The sequence below is a fragment of the Mercenaria mercenaria genome, chromosome 13 (assembly GCF_021730395.1).
Source record: "Mercenaria mercenaria strain notata chromosome 13, MADL_Memer_1, whole genome shotgun sequence".
Taxonomy (NCBI): Eukaryota; Metazoa; Mollusca; class Bivalvia; order Venerida; family Veneridae; genus Mercenaria; species Mercenaria mercenaria.
This window is the reverse complement of record NC_069373.1, coordinates 7228899-7247241: the sequence shown is the minus strand read 5'-3', so window position 1 is coordinate 7247241 and position 18343 is coordinate 7228899. Positions and strand designations below refer to the sequence as shown.

Sequence of the window (18343 nt, the reverse complement as noted above, 5' to 3'; positions counted from 1 at the left end):
ATGTAAAGGCACAATAAATAAAGCAGGCACAATAAATAAAGCAGTTATTCGTATGGCTTAAGGTACCATAAGGCTTTCTATTTTATGTTAAAAACGCATAAAGCATATGTCCATATAGATGCTATGCATAATTGCGTGGTTAGAAAAGCACTACTTTCAATGTTGCACACGCACAGTTACTGCCAGAACGGGGGGAGTTGGGTGGGGGCAATCATAAACAATGCATCAAATAATATTCTCTACTACATTGTATTATAATAGACAATTTTATGTTCATAGCAAACAAATGCGCAGTCACAATATAAACAAAAGCATAATGACCCTTTAAAATAATAAAAAATTATTATAATTGCCCCTATTTATAAGCTGTAAGATATAAAATTAATATCAAGAAGGTGTCATATAGATTTATTTGCCTTAAAATTATCAGCTAATTCCACTGCCCTTTCAATTTCTTCTAGGGTGAACAGTTTAGTATGGACAAGTCCACAAAGTAGTTCCTCTCTAGCGTTCCTGGCAAATTAATTACATAAAAATGTTGGAAATCCCCTGAAATTGTCTCCCATTGTAAATAACGGTGGTCGAAAACTACCCAAAGTCTGAAAAAAAAACAGCCCACTACATTTTGAAGAAACAAATACAACAAGAACTGTCCGTAAGACAGCGCGCTCCAACTATTCGGCAATTTGACAGTAAAATGAATATATGTATTAGTAAGAGACCTCTACTTTAAAAGGAAGATACACCAAGGGGCATAATTCTGTCAAGAACACAAATTAGAGGTATTGTGATTGTTACCACACATGCAGATGATGATGACAGAGATATACTTTGAGTTTCAAGTCATTATCTTATATAGTACCAAAGTTATGTCCAAAAAACGAAGTTTGTTAAAACATTTAAGTATGAAAGAGGCATAATTTGGTCAAAAATACAAATCAGAGTTATGGGGATTGTTACCATACATGCAGATGATGATGATAAAGATACATTTTATGTTTCAAGTCTTTACCTTATATTGCATTAAAGTTATATCCAGAAAGCGAAGACTGCAAAAAACGAAGTTTGTTAAAACATTTAAGTACAAAAGGGGCACAATTCTGTCAAAAATACAATTAGAGTTATGGGGTTTGTAACCACACATGCAGATGATGATCATAAAAAAAATATTTTTAATTTCAAGTCATTATCTTTTAAAGTACTAAAGATATATCTATAAATAAAGCTTTCGAAAAAATTTAACAAGAAAATAAATCCAAGTATAACAACTTTGTGACCTTGACCTTTGGTATAATGGGCCAAGCCCCTACACTTACTTTGTTTGTATGCTGAACAATATTTATGTGAACTGACAGTAAGATATAAGCAATAGTAACAAAGCTATGACAGAAAAAAACAGAGGTTGCCGAAAAACTTTAACCTTAAAAATAACCTAAGTATAACACGTTGGTGACCTTGACCTTGGGTATAATGGGCTCAGCCCCTGCGCATACTTTGTTTGTATACTGGACAATGTTTATGTGAAGTTATAGTAAGATATAAGCATCAAAATGGAAGCAGATCCAGCAATATAAGTCTTTATTCAAGATGACAGCTATTTCAAATTTATCCAAAATTATTATACATATGAGTTAATGCAACAAAAGTTTTTATATTTTGATGACTTTAGTTCTCGTCTAGCTTAGGTCTCCTTAGTAGTCATTTTGTACGTAGTTATTAAATCACCCAAAATTTATGTTTGTTAAACTACCAACAAATTAGGTTATTTAGTTACGCAGACTATACAAATTTAGACGGCCACCACTTTCCAAATTTCCAAATAACTGCTTTAAATTTGATCACACATGCACATATGAAAGAGGCGTAGCTCTTTAAAAGTCAAAACTATAACACGAATCACTTGATATTGATTGAAACATGTTACAGAGGATTTTACTGCTCACAAAATGACCACCTGAAATCGGCTACATGTACAAATATTGATGAGTTACTACTGTTTAGATATTCAGTATTATAAAACAAACCAAATAAGTTTCCAAGGATTGAAGTTTGGTTATCCAGATCAATCTAATAAAGATACTGTCCTGTCATTTTCAAACTGGTCGCCAAAAGTAAGTTTGCAAACATACATATGGATAAGATTTAAGTAATCATTGCTGTAATAGAAGTTCAAATAATTTCAATTGAAAACTACGTTACCAATATGAACTACTTCTATTGTTTTAATCAAGATGGCGCCATTTTCAAAATGCGTACCATAAAAGACATAACAGTAATATGATTTAAATACTGCTTTTATTTCTTTTAAATCTAAACATGTTACTCTCAATTTTCATTCAAAGGATTTTGAATGTAGTTAAAATGTAATATTAATTTGTATCAGAATGGCTGCCTGATAGATGTTACATATACAGTGTATCCTAGTGGAATAATGAGAAATGGAGAATGGAACATATCATGAAATTGTCACTTTCTTCTGAGGTAGTGAAAAAGATCATTGTACAAACACTTATGTCTTTTTAAACATTTTAAAGGATTTATAATGTTCAACTGAAAACTACGTTACCAATATGAACTACTTCTATTGTTTTAATCAAGATGGCGCCATTTTCAAAAGACATAATAGTAATATGATTTAAATACTGCTTTTATTTCTTTTAAAACTAAACATGTTACTCTCAATTTTCATTCAAAGGATTTTGAATGTAGCTAAAATGTAATATTAATTTGTATCATAATGGCTGCCTGATAGATGTTACATATACAGTGTATCCTAGAAATGAGCATATACAGTTCTAAACCTATCTAAGCAATTTAAGATGCATATATATTGATGTACCTTTAGGTTGTGCTTGAAAGTTTTATCTGTTTTGTTTGAAATAGAAATAGTCAGATATATCATACATCATTCAACAAAATCCTTTCAATGCGTATTCCTCTGAAATAGTGCCAAACTGTTATGAATATATCTGTAGTCATGCATTTGCTTGACATAATGAACAGGTAGTACAGAGCTTCGCAGCTATAAATTGAGCAAGTCCTGGAATCAAAAAGTCGTGTATCGTATCTGTTTTTTTATTTGGTTGTATGAGCAATAATTATTGGTATTGTTGTAATTAATATTTAAAGTAAAGTATGTTTCAGTCCCTTTTAGGATGTAGCTTAATGATTTTACTACGGAATAAAGCACTTAACTAAAAAGAGTTTTTACAGATATATCATGAAGATATCAAATTACCACTGGCGTTTTCCAAGCAAATAGTACAGACTCTGTAAGTATGTACATATGCATTTATACGTGTATGATGAACTTATTCTGATACTGATACCGAAAAGTGACTTCCACGCAACCTCTCATATCAAAATTAAGAGTATATTTCGGTCATATGGTGTACATAGGTGTTATAATGTGTCCTCTTGTGTAGTTCTGAAACATACGTTACCGAAATTAGATTAAGGTAGTTACTAGACTTAATGGTTGAAACACAGTTACATACCAAGGTAATCTAAATGTTACAGTTGAAATACACCAATTTTTGAACGAACTAGTTTCTTTGTATTTGTTAAGAGTTTTGAAAATAGAATATTAAATTTTAGTAAGAACGCAGAACTGACAATAATGATACCACAATCAGGATATGAACAAGGAGTCTTATCTATGTTTCCGTTAAGGGAATGTAATATGAATTCGTAGTTCAGTAATTCCGTCCAACATTTTAAGTGATATTTGAAAATCATCATGGTCAGAAACTGAACTATTTTAAAAAGCATGTTTTACAAAAAGTGTTGTACTGTATATGTATGATGCTCCATAAGTTCAAAATGTGCCGTGTTTATTTACTTCAGGAATTATATCAGCAACTTTGAACACATAATGCATATAAACCGATAATTTCAGTGATGAATACAATCTTACCTTCCGTGAATATCAAAACAACGCATTAAAATATAAAATCCTCTGTCTTGAAACCGCCTAAGTCCATCGAAACCCCAAAACTATAATAGCTTTAATGTTACTTAATGTAGCTTTAATATTACTTAATGTTCTGTGTAATCTTGGTAACGTATGTTTCATAATATATTATTCATTTCATCTTTGTAATGCTGTAAAAACTGACTGAGTTGGTGCTTTGCGATGCCAGTAAGCATGATTTAGGAATTAGCCTAGAATAATTATATACGAAATATAAAATTGAATAAGTGACCTTTAAAACCTAGGTAGGAGAGGTGGTCTAGTGGATAAGGTGCCGGCCGCTCAATCCAGTGGTTCTGGTTTCGAGCCTCACTAGGATCACGACCATGACCTCTCATATGGCACCAGTATTAGTTTCTCCAGGAAGCGGACTCAAAGAGTGGTTTCAAAAGGCTTGAAGCTTTCATTACAATCGAGCTATAACAAATAAGTATAAACTAAAACCTAGGTAACGTACATTTGATTCTTAGATACCCTCACGTTCTGTATTTATTTTGAATGAAAGACAAAAATATTCAGACTGCGTACACACTGTAACCAAGTCTATTGTTAATTATCAATATGCTATCTTTTGAAGCAGAATCCATAAAATGCTATTAAATCTATGCTATCTTTACAGTGATGCTGAAAGAGGCACCGTTGTTTTACTGTAGTTTGTCGACATCCTATAATTGAGAATAGTTACAGGGTTAAGTCCAACAAAATTATAACGGTCATGTGTGCATAGTTTATTTTAATTAAAAGCATACAAATGCAATTGCTGGAGTATTTTCAATGTTGCTAATTCTTCAAGGTGGAAAATTTGAGTGGCGGCTGTTACGTATGTTACATTTTAAAGTATCTTTATCAAATAAAGGTTAAAATTATACATGTAAGCTTACTTTGACATCTAAAATAGAAGAAAATTATTGGTACCCAAAACCTTTCTGAATGAAACACAAAAAGGCTTGATTTATTGAGAAACAGCATGTGATTTATATGTATTACATTTGCATGCACGTTGTCTTTAACCTAAAGTGATTGCAATATTTCATATTTTCTCATGAAAAAATATAAAATTGTGAATCTTAACACAATTATTTGATGACGTCTTATTAAAAAATATAGTAATTTTGATAATTTTATGAGTTATTTAAAATGGCAAAAATGTAGCTCGGGTGGGTGGGGTATTTTCACCCCTAAATTTTGGTAGAAATCGTCAAAATTTGGAAAACTTTGTTACAGTGAAGCTTTAATTGATTTAGAACAGTTACATAAGCAAAACTCTAATATCTGAAAGTCAGTATTGAAACAATCTGTTAAGAATTCGTGTGTAGCCAACAATACTTTCAAAGAGAGAGAATTCCGCATTTTTCATAAACAAGGTTTACTAAAATGTGTATAATTTTTATTTGACATACGGTAGAAAGCGACATCCGGTCTTAAACAATCCCGGAATGAATGTATTAATGGCTGAAGTGGATGAAACTTTGCCTAATTTCTGGGTTACGAAATCGAAAAACTAGAGGACTTTCAGAAACTGGCCCACAGACCAATTATCTTATATAGTACCAAAGTTATGTCCAGAAAACCAAGTTTGTTAAAAACATTTAAGTATTAAAGGGGCATAATTCGGTCAAAAATACATATCAGAGTTACGGGCATTATTACCACACATGCAGATGATGATGATAAAGATACATTTTAAGTTTCAAGTCTTTATCTTACATTGCATTAAAGTTATACATTATAAGATATAAGCAATGATAACAAAGATATGACAGAAAAACAATGGCTGCCGAAAAACTTTAACCTTAAAAATAACCTAAGTATAACACTTTGGTGACCTTGATCTTGGGTATTATGGGCTCAGCCCCTACACATACTTTGTTTGTACACTGGACAATGTTTATGTGAAATTACAGTCAGATATAAGCAATAGTAACAAAGATATGACAGAAAAACAAAGGTTGCCTAAAAACTTTAACCAAGAAAAGTCACGCCGACGCCAGGGCGAGTAGAATAGCCCCCCTATTCTTCGAATAGTGGAGCTAAAAGGTATAAAGACTTTGGTAAACTCAAATTATATTTCTATTTATTTTTTATTTATTTTTATTTTTTATCTATTTATATTATTATTTTATTATTATTATTATAGCAGATGATGATGATGATAAAGATACATTTTAAAGGTGCAAAATAAAAACAAATGAATAGACATAAATCTTAAAAAAACCTACACATTTTGTAATATAGTACTAAACATTATGATAGCCGTGCAATATTCCCTTGAAATCAACACAAGAACAGAGAAACAAATGATTGTTTCGGTATTTTCTTAGACTGACATGGGGGGACATTTTGTCCTACTTTCATGTTTATCGTTTTTCCGTAATCGGTCGGAAATTCTTCGGGATCACGTGATTTTAAAATTGTTTCAGACGAATATCCGTTTAAAGACGCGCGACAAAATAACTGTATTTCCATAATGGTAATTATACACAACTTGCACGAAAAATATGAAATGTACAAAATTTATGTTTAAAATTGACAGTGATATATTAGGCCAAGACAATGTGTTTAATGTCTAAAATCTTATTAAATTAATGTAGCCATATGTACATAAATCAGTGTATTTAGGTAAATTTCAATCACATTTTGTTTCGGCAGTGTAAGACAGTTATTCATTTATATTCTTAAAACTATACTGAAAAGAGATTAACTGAAAACGTTTGCAGACGAAGTTGTAAAAACATTTTTATTCGGGAAGGGCCTGAATTGTCCTTCCGCAAACTTGTAGTATAGCTGTTTATTACCTGTATTATAAGAATGATTTTCATGAAGGTTTTGTTAGTTACAAAATTGTTGAATTCCATGTGCTAAGTTTGTAAAAATCACGTTATCGTTTGGGCATATAATATATTTTTGCATCTATTTATAGATTATAGCCTCGTTTCGGAGGATTCTTCCGAAAAAATCCGAAGATGCTCGACGGGTTCGTAAGCAGTCGGAAAACACTTTCGGTTTGACATAGGCAACATTTTTTGTTTACTTGTTAGTTATTCTTGAACATATTCATGACTATTTGGTCAGATCTGATGCAGTGAGCCATATTTTCAGTAAATAGGAAGTCTCAGCTACAAACTCTGGTTTTCATATAATACTCGTTCGGGTTTTAGTAATGGACCTTTAAGTTTCAAGTCATTATCTTATTTTGAACTAAAGTTATATGAAGAAAGCGAAAATTGCCAAAAAACTATGAAAGGGACATTATTCTGTCAAAAATACAATTAGCGTTATTGTAATTTAACATGAATATAATTCCAAGTATAACAACTTCGTGACATTGACCTTGTGTATAATGGGCCCTGCCCCCTGTGCATGCTTTGCATGCTAAACAATGTTAATGTGAAGTTACAGTAAGAAATAAGCAACAATTACAAAGAAAAACAAAGGTTGCCAAAAAACTTTAACCAAGAAAGGTCATGCCGACGCCGTGGCGAGTAGAACGGCACCCCTTTTCTTTGAATAGTGAAGCTAAAATATGTCAGTTTGTAGGTCTTGCCACAAGGATAGTTGACTGCGAGTATGAACTAAATCAGTTTATTAATGTAGACTGTAGGTAATCTTGATTTGTACGGACAGGTCAGTTTGCAAGTCTTGCCTCATTAATCGTAAGTTTTATATCAACACTGAATTAGTCGAGTGCCTCTATCGAGATTAATTCACTTCAGAAATTAAGGAGACGGGACAGACGTGCTTACTCTCCAGGTAAAGCCGTTTATCAAAGCATTACATGAAAATAAATAAATATACATAAAATGATCAGGTATAATACATAAACAAGAGGGCCATGAAGGCCCTGTAACGCTCACCTGACCTAGTGACCTAAAGATCATCAAGATTAACATTCTGACCAAGTTTCATTAAGATATGGTCATAAATGTGGCTTCTAAAGTGTTAACTAGCATTTCCTTTGATTTGATCCGGTGACCTAGGTTTTGACCCCACATGACCCAGATTCGAATTTGACCTAAAGATCATCAAGATTAACATTCTGACTAAGTTTCTTGAAGATACATAATAAATGTGGCCTCTTGAGTGTTAACAAGCTTTTCCTTCAAATTGACCTAGTGACCTAGTTTTTGACCCCACCGGACCTAGATTTGAACTTATCCTATAGATCATCAAGGTTAACATTCTGACCAAGTTTCATTAAGATTTGGTCATAAATGTGGCCTCTAAAGTGTTAAATAATTTTTCCTTTGATTTGACCCGGTGACCTAGTTCTTGACCCCACATGACCCAGATTCAAACTTGACCTTAAGATCATCAAGATTAATATTCTGACTAAGTTTCATGAAGGTAGTCATAAATTTGGCCTCTAGAGTGTTAACAAGCTTTTCCTTCGAATTGACCTAGTGACCTAGTTTTTGACTCAACCAGACACAGATTTTAACTTGGCCTATAGATCAGCAAGACAAACATTCTGATCAAGTTTCATTAAGATATGGTCATTAATGTGGCCTCTAGTGTGTTAAATAGCTTTTCCTTTGATTTGACCTCGTGACCTAGTTTTTTATTATACATGACCAAGATTCAAACTGGACCTTAAAATCATCAAGATTAACATTCTGACCAAGTTTCATGAAGATACAGTTATAAATGTGGCCTCTGAAATGTTAACATGCTTTTCCTTTGATTTGACCTGGTGACCTAAAGTTTGAACCCAGATGACCTAATATCGATCTCGTCCAAGATTTTATTAAGGGTAACATTCTAACCAAGCTTCATTAAGATTGGGCCAAAATTGTGACCTCTGAAGTGTTAACAAGCTTTCCCTTTGATTTAAACTGGTGACCTAGTTTTTGATCCCAGATGACCCAATATTGAACTCGTCCAAGATTTTATTGACTGTAACATTGTGATCAAGTTTCATTAAGATTGGGCCAGAATTGTGACCTCTAGAGTGTTAACAAACTTTTCCTTTGATTTGACCTGGTGACCTAGTTTTTGACCCCAGATGACCTAATATCGATCTCGTCCAAGATTTTATTGAGGGTAACATTCTGACCAAGTTTCACTGATATTGGGCCAAAATTGTGACCTCTAGAGTGTTAACAGTCGAATTGTTTACGACGAACGGACGACGGACACAGGGCGATCACAAAAGCTCACCTTGAGCACTTCGTGCTCAGGTGAGCTAAAAATGATCAGGTGTAATGTTGTTGTCTTTTTTAAAACAAACAACTATCTTTGCAAAGATATATTCCGGAAAGACATGTAAAGAAATCTATATATTACCTCTATGCCGTACTCATGCGCCTGTGGACATTTCTCTTCTATCCCCTTGAACTCTTCTAAAGTAACCTCTTTAATGTAAAAATGTAACACTAATTTCTTCTTCTCGTGTAAAAAAGTCACAGAGTGATTTTCATCTTTAAAACTGTGTTTGTTTAAATCCAGCGCTATTTCCTCGTGCATTTCACGGTTCAAACCTGTAACGGGATCTTCCCCTGGGTCAACCAAACCACCAGGAAACCCTAACAGACCATCAAACCTCAACTGCATCTGAAAAAAAAGACAGTAAACCTACGTTCGGACCAACATGAAACATTTCTTTACGCTATCTTCTAAGCCAATCCCGGTCACACAAAACCATTTTAGTTAATGTAAATATGAAAAGTCAAAACGACAAAATTACTGGTCATATGGTGACTTTCATGGACCCAAACTGACGTTCCAGAAATAGTTTCATGTGGGCACCTGTGTAAGCTTCCGCAACGGTTAATGCTACCTTCTGTAAAGCCAAATGGAAAGCTTGCTTACATGAAAGAGTATACACCCAACAGCCAACAGCGGTACCAGGCAACTGATTCTAAGACAGTGTACGTAACCACTCCGCCGCGGAGGATGATAAATAAAGTGCGAACAATACAGGTTTCAAAAAGGATATTCAAAACTGACTATGCTTAAGATAAACGATGAGTAAGTAAGAAATTATTCTTTTAATGTGGCGGTAGCAATACAACAGTACTAAAGACAGTCGTGTCTAAAGACATTACTTACTAAACTGCATTGTAATGACTGTGGTAACCAATACGAAATACCTTAGCAAACATAAGACAAAAAATAAGTTTATAAACGCATACCAGGATCGCAGCCTTGGTCGAGTAAAGATCCCATAAGATAAAGTCATTCTTTGCGTATAGCATTCCGTGTGAAGCATGCATGTGTTCTTTATACTGTGTCTTTGCATCTTCATAGGAGATAATCTTATAATCATGCTTTGTGTCCCCGTGACGTCCATAAGATTCACAGTCAACTAACATACCCCAACAGCTTTCCTCCTGATTCGCTTCACCCATGATTCTGTTTTGAGGCTTTCTTTTTCATGGAAAATAAAGTCATTATTAAAAGTAATTAAAACCTTCTATACATACGAAACTGGATGAAACTAACCCTATGAAAGTAAAGTTACATTTTTTTCTGAAAACAAAAAATCAATGCTTCCTTTCATATAAAAAAAAAATACACTTTGTACTTTTTAAAGTCATGAATTTTACTTTTTCTGTTATCCTCCGTCGGATATTCATCGCAATTAACGCGTATGTTAGATGTTACGGAAAAAACGTCCATTCAACACAGTATCTTTCTTACCTTTCTTCAATGATATGTGCAATACTTAATATAGAAAATACATTGCCTTTAACCAATTCATGCATGATAGTACATACAGGGCAGGTTTATAAACATTGCCACATGTTCATATTGATCATGATTTGCTACTTACACTGAAATAAATGTCGGTGTCTATAGATCAATAAATTTAAAATATATACTACTTATGAGATCGTTTTGATTTTTTCAAAAAGTGCTAAATAGATGAAAAGCATTACCCTATATCCAAACTCAGACGGAACTTGTGAAGTAAACTGAAAATCAAACTAACGTACAAATATTAACCCAATGACAAAGTAAATGAAAACAATTTCTATTCGTTTATAGTGAAAATCGGATACTTTGATTTTGTAGACAATTACTGAATTTTTATCACATTTTAAGGAATGACCATGTACCAAGTATTGCAAACTTAAATCCCTAATCCCAAGTGTGATGATATATTCATTCATACATAGCGAAAGGTTAAAATGGACGTTGTCACGAAAAGAACGCGATTTCAATGGAGAAAAATAGACAACATTTAAGCACCGCTAGTCATATTAGAATTAATATTATTTATACCACAAGGAATGACCATAGAAAAACAGTCACGTTTTATAGCAAAAATAAACTTTAAAAGTACAAAATGTTAACCTACCCCCCCCCCCCCCCCCCCCCGCACCCTCCCCGCAAAAAAACAACAACAACAACCGAAATCCTGGATCAACCCCTGTGGGTAGTTCTGAATATAAATTCAAATCACCCATATATGCGTCCGAAAAATTCTTGATCTGATTTATCAATGAAGTGTGATACAACAGCTGGTTACAGAGGGTTCCAGATGTTCACTATAATATTCTTTATTACTTGCAAAAGGGTTTCCTTGTGTCTCTTATTTAGTTTAAATACATCACTTTCTGTGTTTGTCCCATTTAGTTGAGGTTTGAAAAGTCAGTCTCATTTTTCATGCAAGTGTTTAAAGACATCAATATGGTCGCTTCATGGGCATTTGCAAGCCAAACACAGCAAATTTAGATCCGTATGGCATATCTCGTTTTAGCGTTACTTATCTGGCTAATCGGGATGACTTCTTTAATAAGCTGGTATTTTATAGTTGCCATCCGTGACGGGCCAGCTACAGTCAAAAGTTATCACGCTGTCCCGAAACGTCATATTATTCGGACTAATCTCATGTATCTCGGACGTTTCGGGACAGAGTGATAACTTTTGACAGAAGGTGTATTCATCAATAAATTCAAAGGGCTAATGTAATGTTTGCTTTGCTGATATTTGTTGAAATATGCTGACTGAACTTCATGTCCCCTTCAGATATAACACCAAGATCACATTCCTCCTATGCCACATTAAGACTTTAGTTTCTCATAATATACTCGTTTTCAGGATTTACATGTCCATAATGGATCACTTTGCACTTTTCAACATTAAATTTAAATTCACATGTTTCAGCCCATTTGTTTCAGCTCATTTCACGACAGAACTGAAGTCATCTTAGAGTATATCTGATTCACTTTTTGGTGCATAAATCTTAGTGTCATCAGCAAAAATCTTAATGTTGGATTTTACAATCTCTGTGACATCATTCACGTATATTATAAAAAGCACTGGCCCTAGCACACTGCCGTGGGTCATCCCACTAAACACTCTTCTCCAGGTTGTTGAACTCCCTTTAACCGATACAGATTGTCTTCAAGTTATAATGCATAAAAAGTTTTGAATCCCAAAGACGAAATGTTTGCTGACCTTACATATGGGACCTTATCAAAAGCTTTTGCTAGGTCAAGATACACTGTGTTCCAGCTTTGGTGACTTTCAATATAGTCAGTCCATTCTTCCATCACATTAAGAAGCTGCAAAGCACATGATCTGTTAGGTTGAAATCCGTATTGATCAACTGACAATAACTTGTTTTCATCAATGTGTTTCATAATATGTTTGCGAATAATTTTTTCCATAGTTTTACACACAGCTGAGGTAAGACTAAGTGGTCTATAATTACTTTGAACAGATTTTTGTCCTTTTTTGAATACTGGTGAAATTCTTGCATCCTTCAATGCTTTGGGGAGGGTCCCAGTTTCAATTGAATGTTTTAATATCATAGTGAGCGGTTTAACAAATATATCTGCCAAACTCTTTAAAACAAATGGATGAATATCATCTGGGTCCATTGCTTTACTCGTATCAAGTTTCTTCATCAGTTTCAACACCTCAGTTTCAGTAATATGACGTATATTGTCAAGTTAAGTATTAACAATTTTATAGGTTATATCTGGCACAGTTTTAAGATTCTCTTTAGTAAACCCGCTAGAGAAGAAATCATTAAGCAATTCAGTTTGATCCTGATTGAATTTCACAAAGTCACCATTACAGTTTTTCTAATTACACCCCCCCCCCCCCCACACACACACACACACTTTGAATTTTGTTTTGTATTAACATATCTCCAAAAGTGTTTTGGTTCAGTTTTGCCTTTTGTGAAATCATTTTTTTCATAGTGTCTCTTACTATTTTTAATACAGTCATTTGCAGCATTCCTTATTCTTATATTCCTCATATTCCTCAGAGCGCCTAGTTGCCGAATATCTATCCCAAGCTTGCCTTTTCCTTTTCACAAGTTTTAAAGTTTCACGTGTCATCCACAATGGTTTGGGCCTATCAAATCACATTGTCTGTACATATAACCAATATTTCCAGTGTAAGACTCTTTGTAACCACAAAGGTAGTCAAAAAGTATCATATAAACATGGTCACTACATCCCAAGGATGGCAAATATTCAATGTTTTCAACATCAGATTCATCTGCTTAATAACCAGATCCATGATATAACTTATTTGACCATTTTTCACCTTGTAAACTGAGTTTCATGATAAAATATATGTCACGGTGACATTCAGTAAACTGAAATTCATGATGTCCCTGGTTATAAGAGGAACTAGAACATTCCAAATCAATGTCTTCCATATTAAAGTCTTCAGTCTTTCACTAACATTGGATGCTTGATTAATTATTTAATTTATTGTCTCAAAAGCTTCGTAATCAGAAGGGCTCCTATTAATGCAGCCAACAATGACAGTTCTATCCTCAACAATCCAGTCACATCAAGAGGCATCTCCATACATATAGTTTAATTGTAAGTTTGGTGAAATGTCAAGATCCGACTTTGCAAATATTATCACACCCGGGGTTACACAGACTTTCCTAGTTCAGATCCTCCCAATATCTGCACTAGGAAATGCTGTGTAACCATTTATATTTTAACATTGATGATCATGATGCGTTATCAATACTCAATTTTGGTAGACACAAAGTGGGTATTTCAATGACCTTGACCCACTGTGTCAACAAAGCTTTTTAAAGTGGAAAGTGTATTTAGCTTAGTCAGGAATCGAAAGATTTATCCCAAATACTTTGCTTATTAATCTAAATTGCATTCTGAATTAGGTGATACAACTTTGCAGAAATTCTTTTCATCCAAAATTTAAGTTTAAAAAATAGAAAAATGTGATCACTTCCAAGAATTCCTTTTTTTACATATATGAAAATTTCTGAGAAACTGCTAAGTCTTGGAATGATAAACCATGTCATGCTTAATACCTACCTAAATACATAGATAGAGGAAAAATACTAGAATTAAAATATTTGTTGCAGATTTTTTTTTGTTGTAAAATGACTTAGATCTAAAGGGTAAAACACTGTATTATTATGAAAGATATAATGTTAGTGAACACAGCTGCATCATTTTTGAAAAGAAAAGTCTTTATCTAAAAAAGTCTCTGAAATAGTTCAAAATACCTACACAAACTAACAAAGTCTGATGTAAATATAATTATATAAATAGGCGTAGGAGTGCCCCCCCCCCCGCCCCACCAACACCAATACCAATTTTGAGACCGTTCCTACGCCAATGACACATGTAGCCTAAATGTGGACTTTTAATGTTTATTTATTAGTCATTACCTGATTACTAATAAACTTTGATAATGTGGCAGTTGACCTCAATACAATCGACACTGTTTATTTTCCAATACAGGTAAATCCAGTATTTGCTTTATAATGAATCTATGACGGATTATCTTTGAAAACCCCTGGACTTACTGGACTCGACTGCCACATTATCAAAGCTTATTAATACTTACGCTACTTTTAAATGATCCGTTTCCTTGTTTACATGATGTGGCAAATGGCGGTGTTAACGACAAGGGAAGTAAATTTTGGTCATTAGAAACGACTTGCGTCGGAATATTGGAAAAAATGGGTATGTTGGCATATTTCTGCCACGAGACAGCTAGGTAGCTATCGCCATAATAATGTAAACTTTCCGGGAAATGTGTGTGTGTGCGTGTGTGTGTTCGTGTATGTATGTGTGTGTTTAAAACGCAATAAATAATATTTTTTGTGAAAATATTATAGCGCAAAATTTCGCGTCAATGTTCGAAACTGCCACGAAATGCTAGGTAGCTACACGATAATATTCTAAACTTTCCAGGACACGACTTTTAAGTTCGCAGTCTACAGTATCTGCTGCATGATGATTGTAAGTTCAATCTTAAACAAGTACGAAAGTTGCTGCAAGATGCAGCAAAAGGAAACTCCGCGCCAAAAAAAGCAATGTATGTAGTACTGATAGAATAGGAGATGATGTAACGATATTTGTGCCTTTGTTGTAGACCATAGGCAAACAGACATCCTGATGGGGTTTCATAAATGTTGGAGAAAAAAATATTGTCTTTATAGAGTGAGCAGGATTTTTATTGTTGTATTTAGTGACCTAATTATTGACTGATCATGACCCATATACGAAATTAATTTCTAGGTTTTGGTATATGAAATGAAATGCATTGAATACAAAAGGTTGTGCTTAAATTCAGACTTACATAATTGTTCAATCGAAATGACTGAGTTTCAAACTTAGCTCAGATGTTACCAAGACCATTATTCTGATAAATGTCTAATCAGGAATGTTGGCTCTATATAATACTTTCAAGTTAAATGATGAGGAAGGACTAAGATGTACAATGAATGAAACATAACAAACATCATTTTATCCCACCTAAGGGCTTGAAACTCAGTTTAAAAGGAAACTTAGTGTTATATGTTGACGATTACATTGGTGTATTTACTAAGTTGGTATTGTTGTTGTTGTTGTTTTCTTCACCTCCCCGTAGGAGAACAGCTTCTGAATACGCAGCAATGAATATTGACTTAACACTTTATACAGTCATATACTGATCAATTGGTATTTTGGAAGGACAAACGGTCAATGTTGTGCAATCAGCCACCTCTCAAGAAAGACCATTGTTCTAATATAGCTAATTTTAAAGAACCTACATTGAGATAATAAAGCAAGGATACTTTAAAATGCAAGTCACCTTGGTTCAAAGGCCAGTTTTTTGCCTTATTGTTAGGTGACATTTGTAAAAGGTTTGACTATAATCATGCATATCACACATTAAACACATAAATACTTAACTTAAAAAAAATAATCAAAGTATAAAACTAAAAATATATGACACTGTTTATGGATGTTTGTGTTCCAGACGTACGTACTGTGTAATAAGGCTGGTGTTGATTACCAAAAAATGTAGTATGTTTAAACAAAATAAAATCTCTAAGGATAATATATGCATTTTCCCACTCAGATTTCAAATATATTGTGTTAATTAAATGCTGATGATATGGTAATAGCTATGAGGTTAAATATTCTAGTTGTTAATAACACACCGTACTAACATTCTATTCTTGTTAAATATCGATGACATTATTCATTTCTGTTATAAGAATAGGCCCTAATCCGCATTTTAATGTTAAACTATTTCAACTCTCGTATAGAGCAAAACTATTATGGTTAGAGTAGTAGATTTTATACCAGTCAATCAATACAAAAGCACAAGTCTCCTTTATCTTATTTTTTTCCCCTGTTTATTTTCATTTTCTTATTATGATAATTATATTTAAGTAGACCCCAGACTTGCATAAATAGATACAGTTTTCTGCAAATAAGTAATTCAGATACATCATTGATCAATTACCTCCCTTTATTATTCTTTTTTTTTTAATTTCTAAATAAGAGTTTTTTTCTGGAAACCTACAACTTTCTATAAGTGGCGCAGGTTTTTTAAGTAGAAAGTATGTACCCTAGTTTTGGAGGGTATACGTCGATTGTATTGTTTACGTGAACGTCACTTCCGTGATTCCATATAACGTTACTTATCTTATGTATTTGTTAGCCAGAATAATTGCAAAATATGTAATCTAAGAATTGTGCATGTGACTTGATAAAGGCCCTCGGCCGAAACGTTGTCGCAATTAGTGATAATAAAAGTTATGAGAAGCAATCCCTATCGGTATATGTTAAATAAATACTGTAAATATCACAAATAACTTAGCTATATACAGTACCAATAAAAGTAACACAATCAAAAAGGTTTAAAATTAGCATAAATTAACTTTAAAAAGCAGTATCTGAAATTTCGCTGAAATAAAAAGTCTATACCTCTTATTATAGGTAATAAATGTGGCAAAAAACAATGCCAACAATATAATGAATAACGTTTCAAATAAAATAGAAAATAAAATTATTACACACGAAAAAGGAAACCTTCTTTCTGGTGAAAACGAAAGGAATTTTCAGTGATCTCCGACACAAATTGCATTCTTTTCTGCACTTTGATTTCTTTCCTGCTTCTTTATTTTAGTGAAACTTATTTTTCTCGATTGTTCTTGATATGTATCACTGATAAGTCACTTCTCATTTGGTGTAAACAAAGAAGTATACGAATATATGCCCTGCCTTTAAAACGTCATTAACTACAAACCAATTTCACTAACTTGCATCTGTTGTAAAATAATTAAACATGTCTAACAATGTAATGTCTTTTCTGGAAAGTAACAAACATCTTATAATTTGTAGCCTGGCTTTAGGTTAGCACGTTTTTCTGAAACTCAACTCATTTCTTTAATCCAGAACAGGATTTTATAAGTCTTATGAAAGCAATATTCAGACAGATATTATTTTAACGGAATTGCTGAAGTATTCAACCGTTTGCCAGATATACAACTACTGTATAAACTAAAATATACTATGGAATAAATTGTAATCCCTTTAGCTGGATATCTGACTTTCTAGAGTATATAACCCAGACAGTTGTCATGGAAAGTGAAATGTCGAAGAACTTTACGGATGGTAGCATATTATATATAGAGAGATTAAACGTTCAAACGATTCTAAACTTCTTCAGTCTGATTTGGAAGATGCTGGTAAATGGGAACATGATTTGTTTTCACCCTGATAAATGTAATTAACATCCTTATAGAAAGATACAAAAAAAGAATCCTATTCATTTTAATTTAAACTATAACATTATACTCAAAATAAAATCATTTCCAAATAACCTGAAATGGGATAACTCAATAACTAACAAAGCAATATATCAGTCATAGAAATCTAAAAAATAACTTTGCTAACGTGAAAGAACATTGTAAGCGCCAAAGTTAGACTATTCATCTACTAAACATGCTAAAAGTAATTTGGGACCCGCATGCTAAAATGCACTTACATCAACCATAGAAGTGTTACCTTATGTCAATTCATCGTAGCAAAAGTACCATCAACTTACAACTATACATTGAACAATCATTTTTACAACAAGTACATGACAATCCATACTTGGGAGTTCAAATAAGTGACAATCTGAAATGGTCAACACATA

At 33.2% G+C, this 18343-nt stretch overlaps 1 protein-coding gene across 1 annotated transcript; it reads right to left on the bottom strand.

Annotated features, from left to right (window-relative positions):
• Nucleotides 1-514: 514 nt before the first annotated feature.
• LOC123529981 (U8 snoRNA-decapping enzyme-like) lies at nucleotides 515-10916 on the bottom strand. Its single transcript, XM_045310647.2, has 4 exons — nucleotides 10852-10916; nucleotides 10105-10339; nucleotides 9257-9523; nucleotides 515-599 (listed from the first exon to the last, which is right to left on the bottom strand). Exons 2-4 carry the CDS (start codon nucleotides 10318-10320, stop codon nucleotides 522-524), a joined length of 561 nt encoding a protein of 186 aa, XP_045166582.2. The 5' UTR covers nucleotides 10321-10339; nucleotides 10852-10916; the 3' UTR covers nucleotides 515-521.
• Nucleotides 10917-18343: the final 7427 nt, after the last annotated feature.

Coding starts and splice junctions, on each gene's coding strand:
- LOC123529981 (XM_045310647.2), bottom strand. CDS start 10,320: ATGGGTGAAGCGAATCAGGAGGAAAGCTGTTGGGGTATGTTAGTTGAC. Junction 9,524..10,104: donor CGACCAAGGCTGCGATCCTG/GTATGCGTTTAT, acceptor CTTTTTTTTCAG/ATGCAGTTGAGGTTTGATGG. Junction 600..9,256: donor CGCATGAGTACGGCATAGAG/GTAATATATAGA, acceptor TTTTTTTTTCAG/ACTTTGGGTAGTTTTCGACC.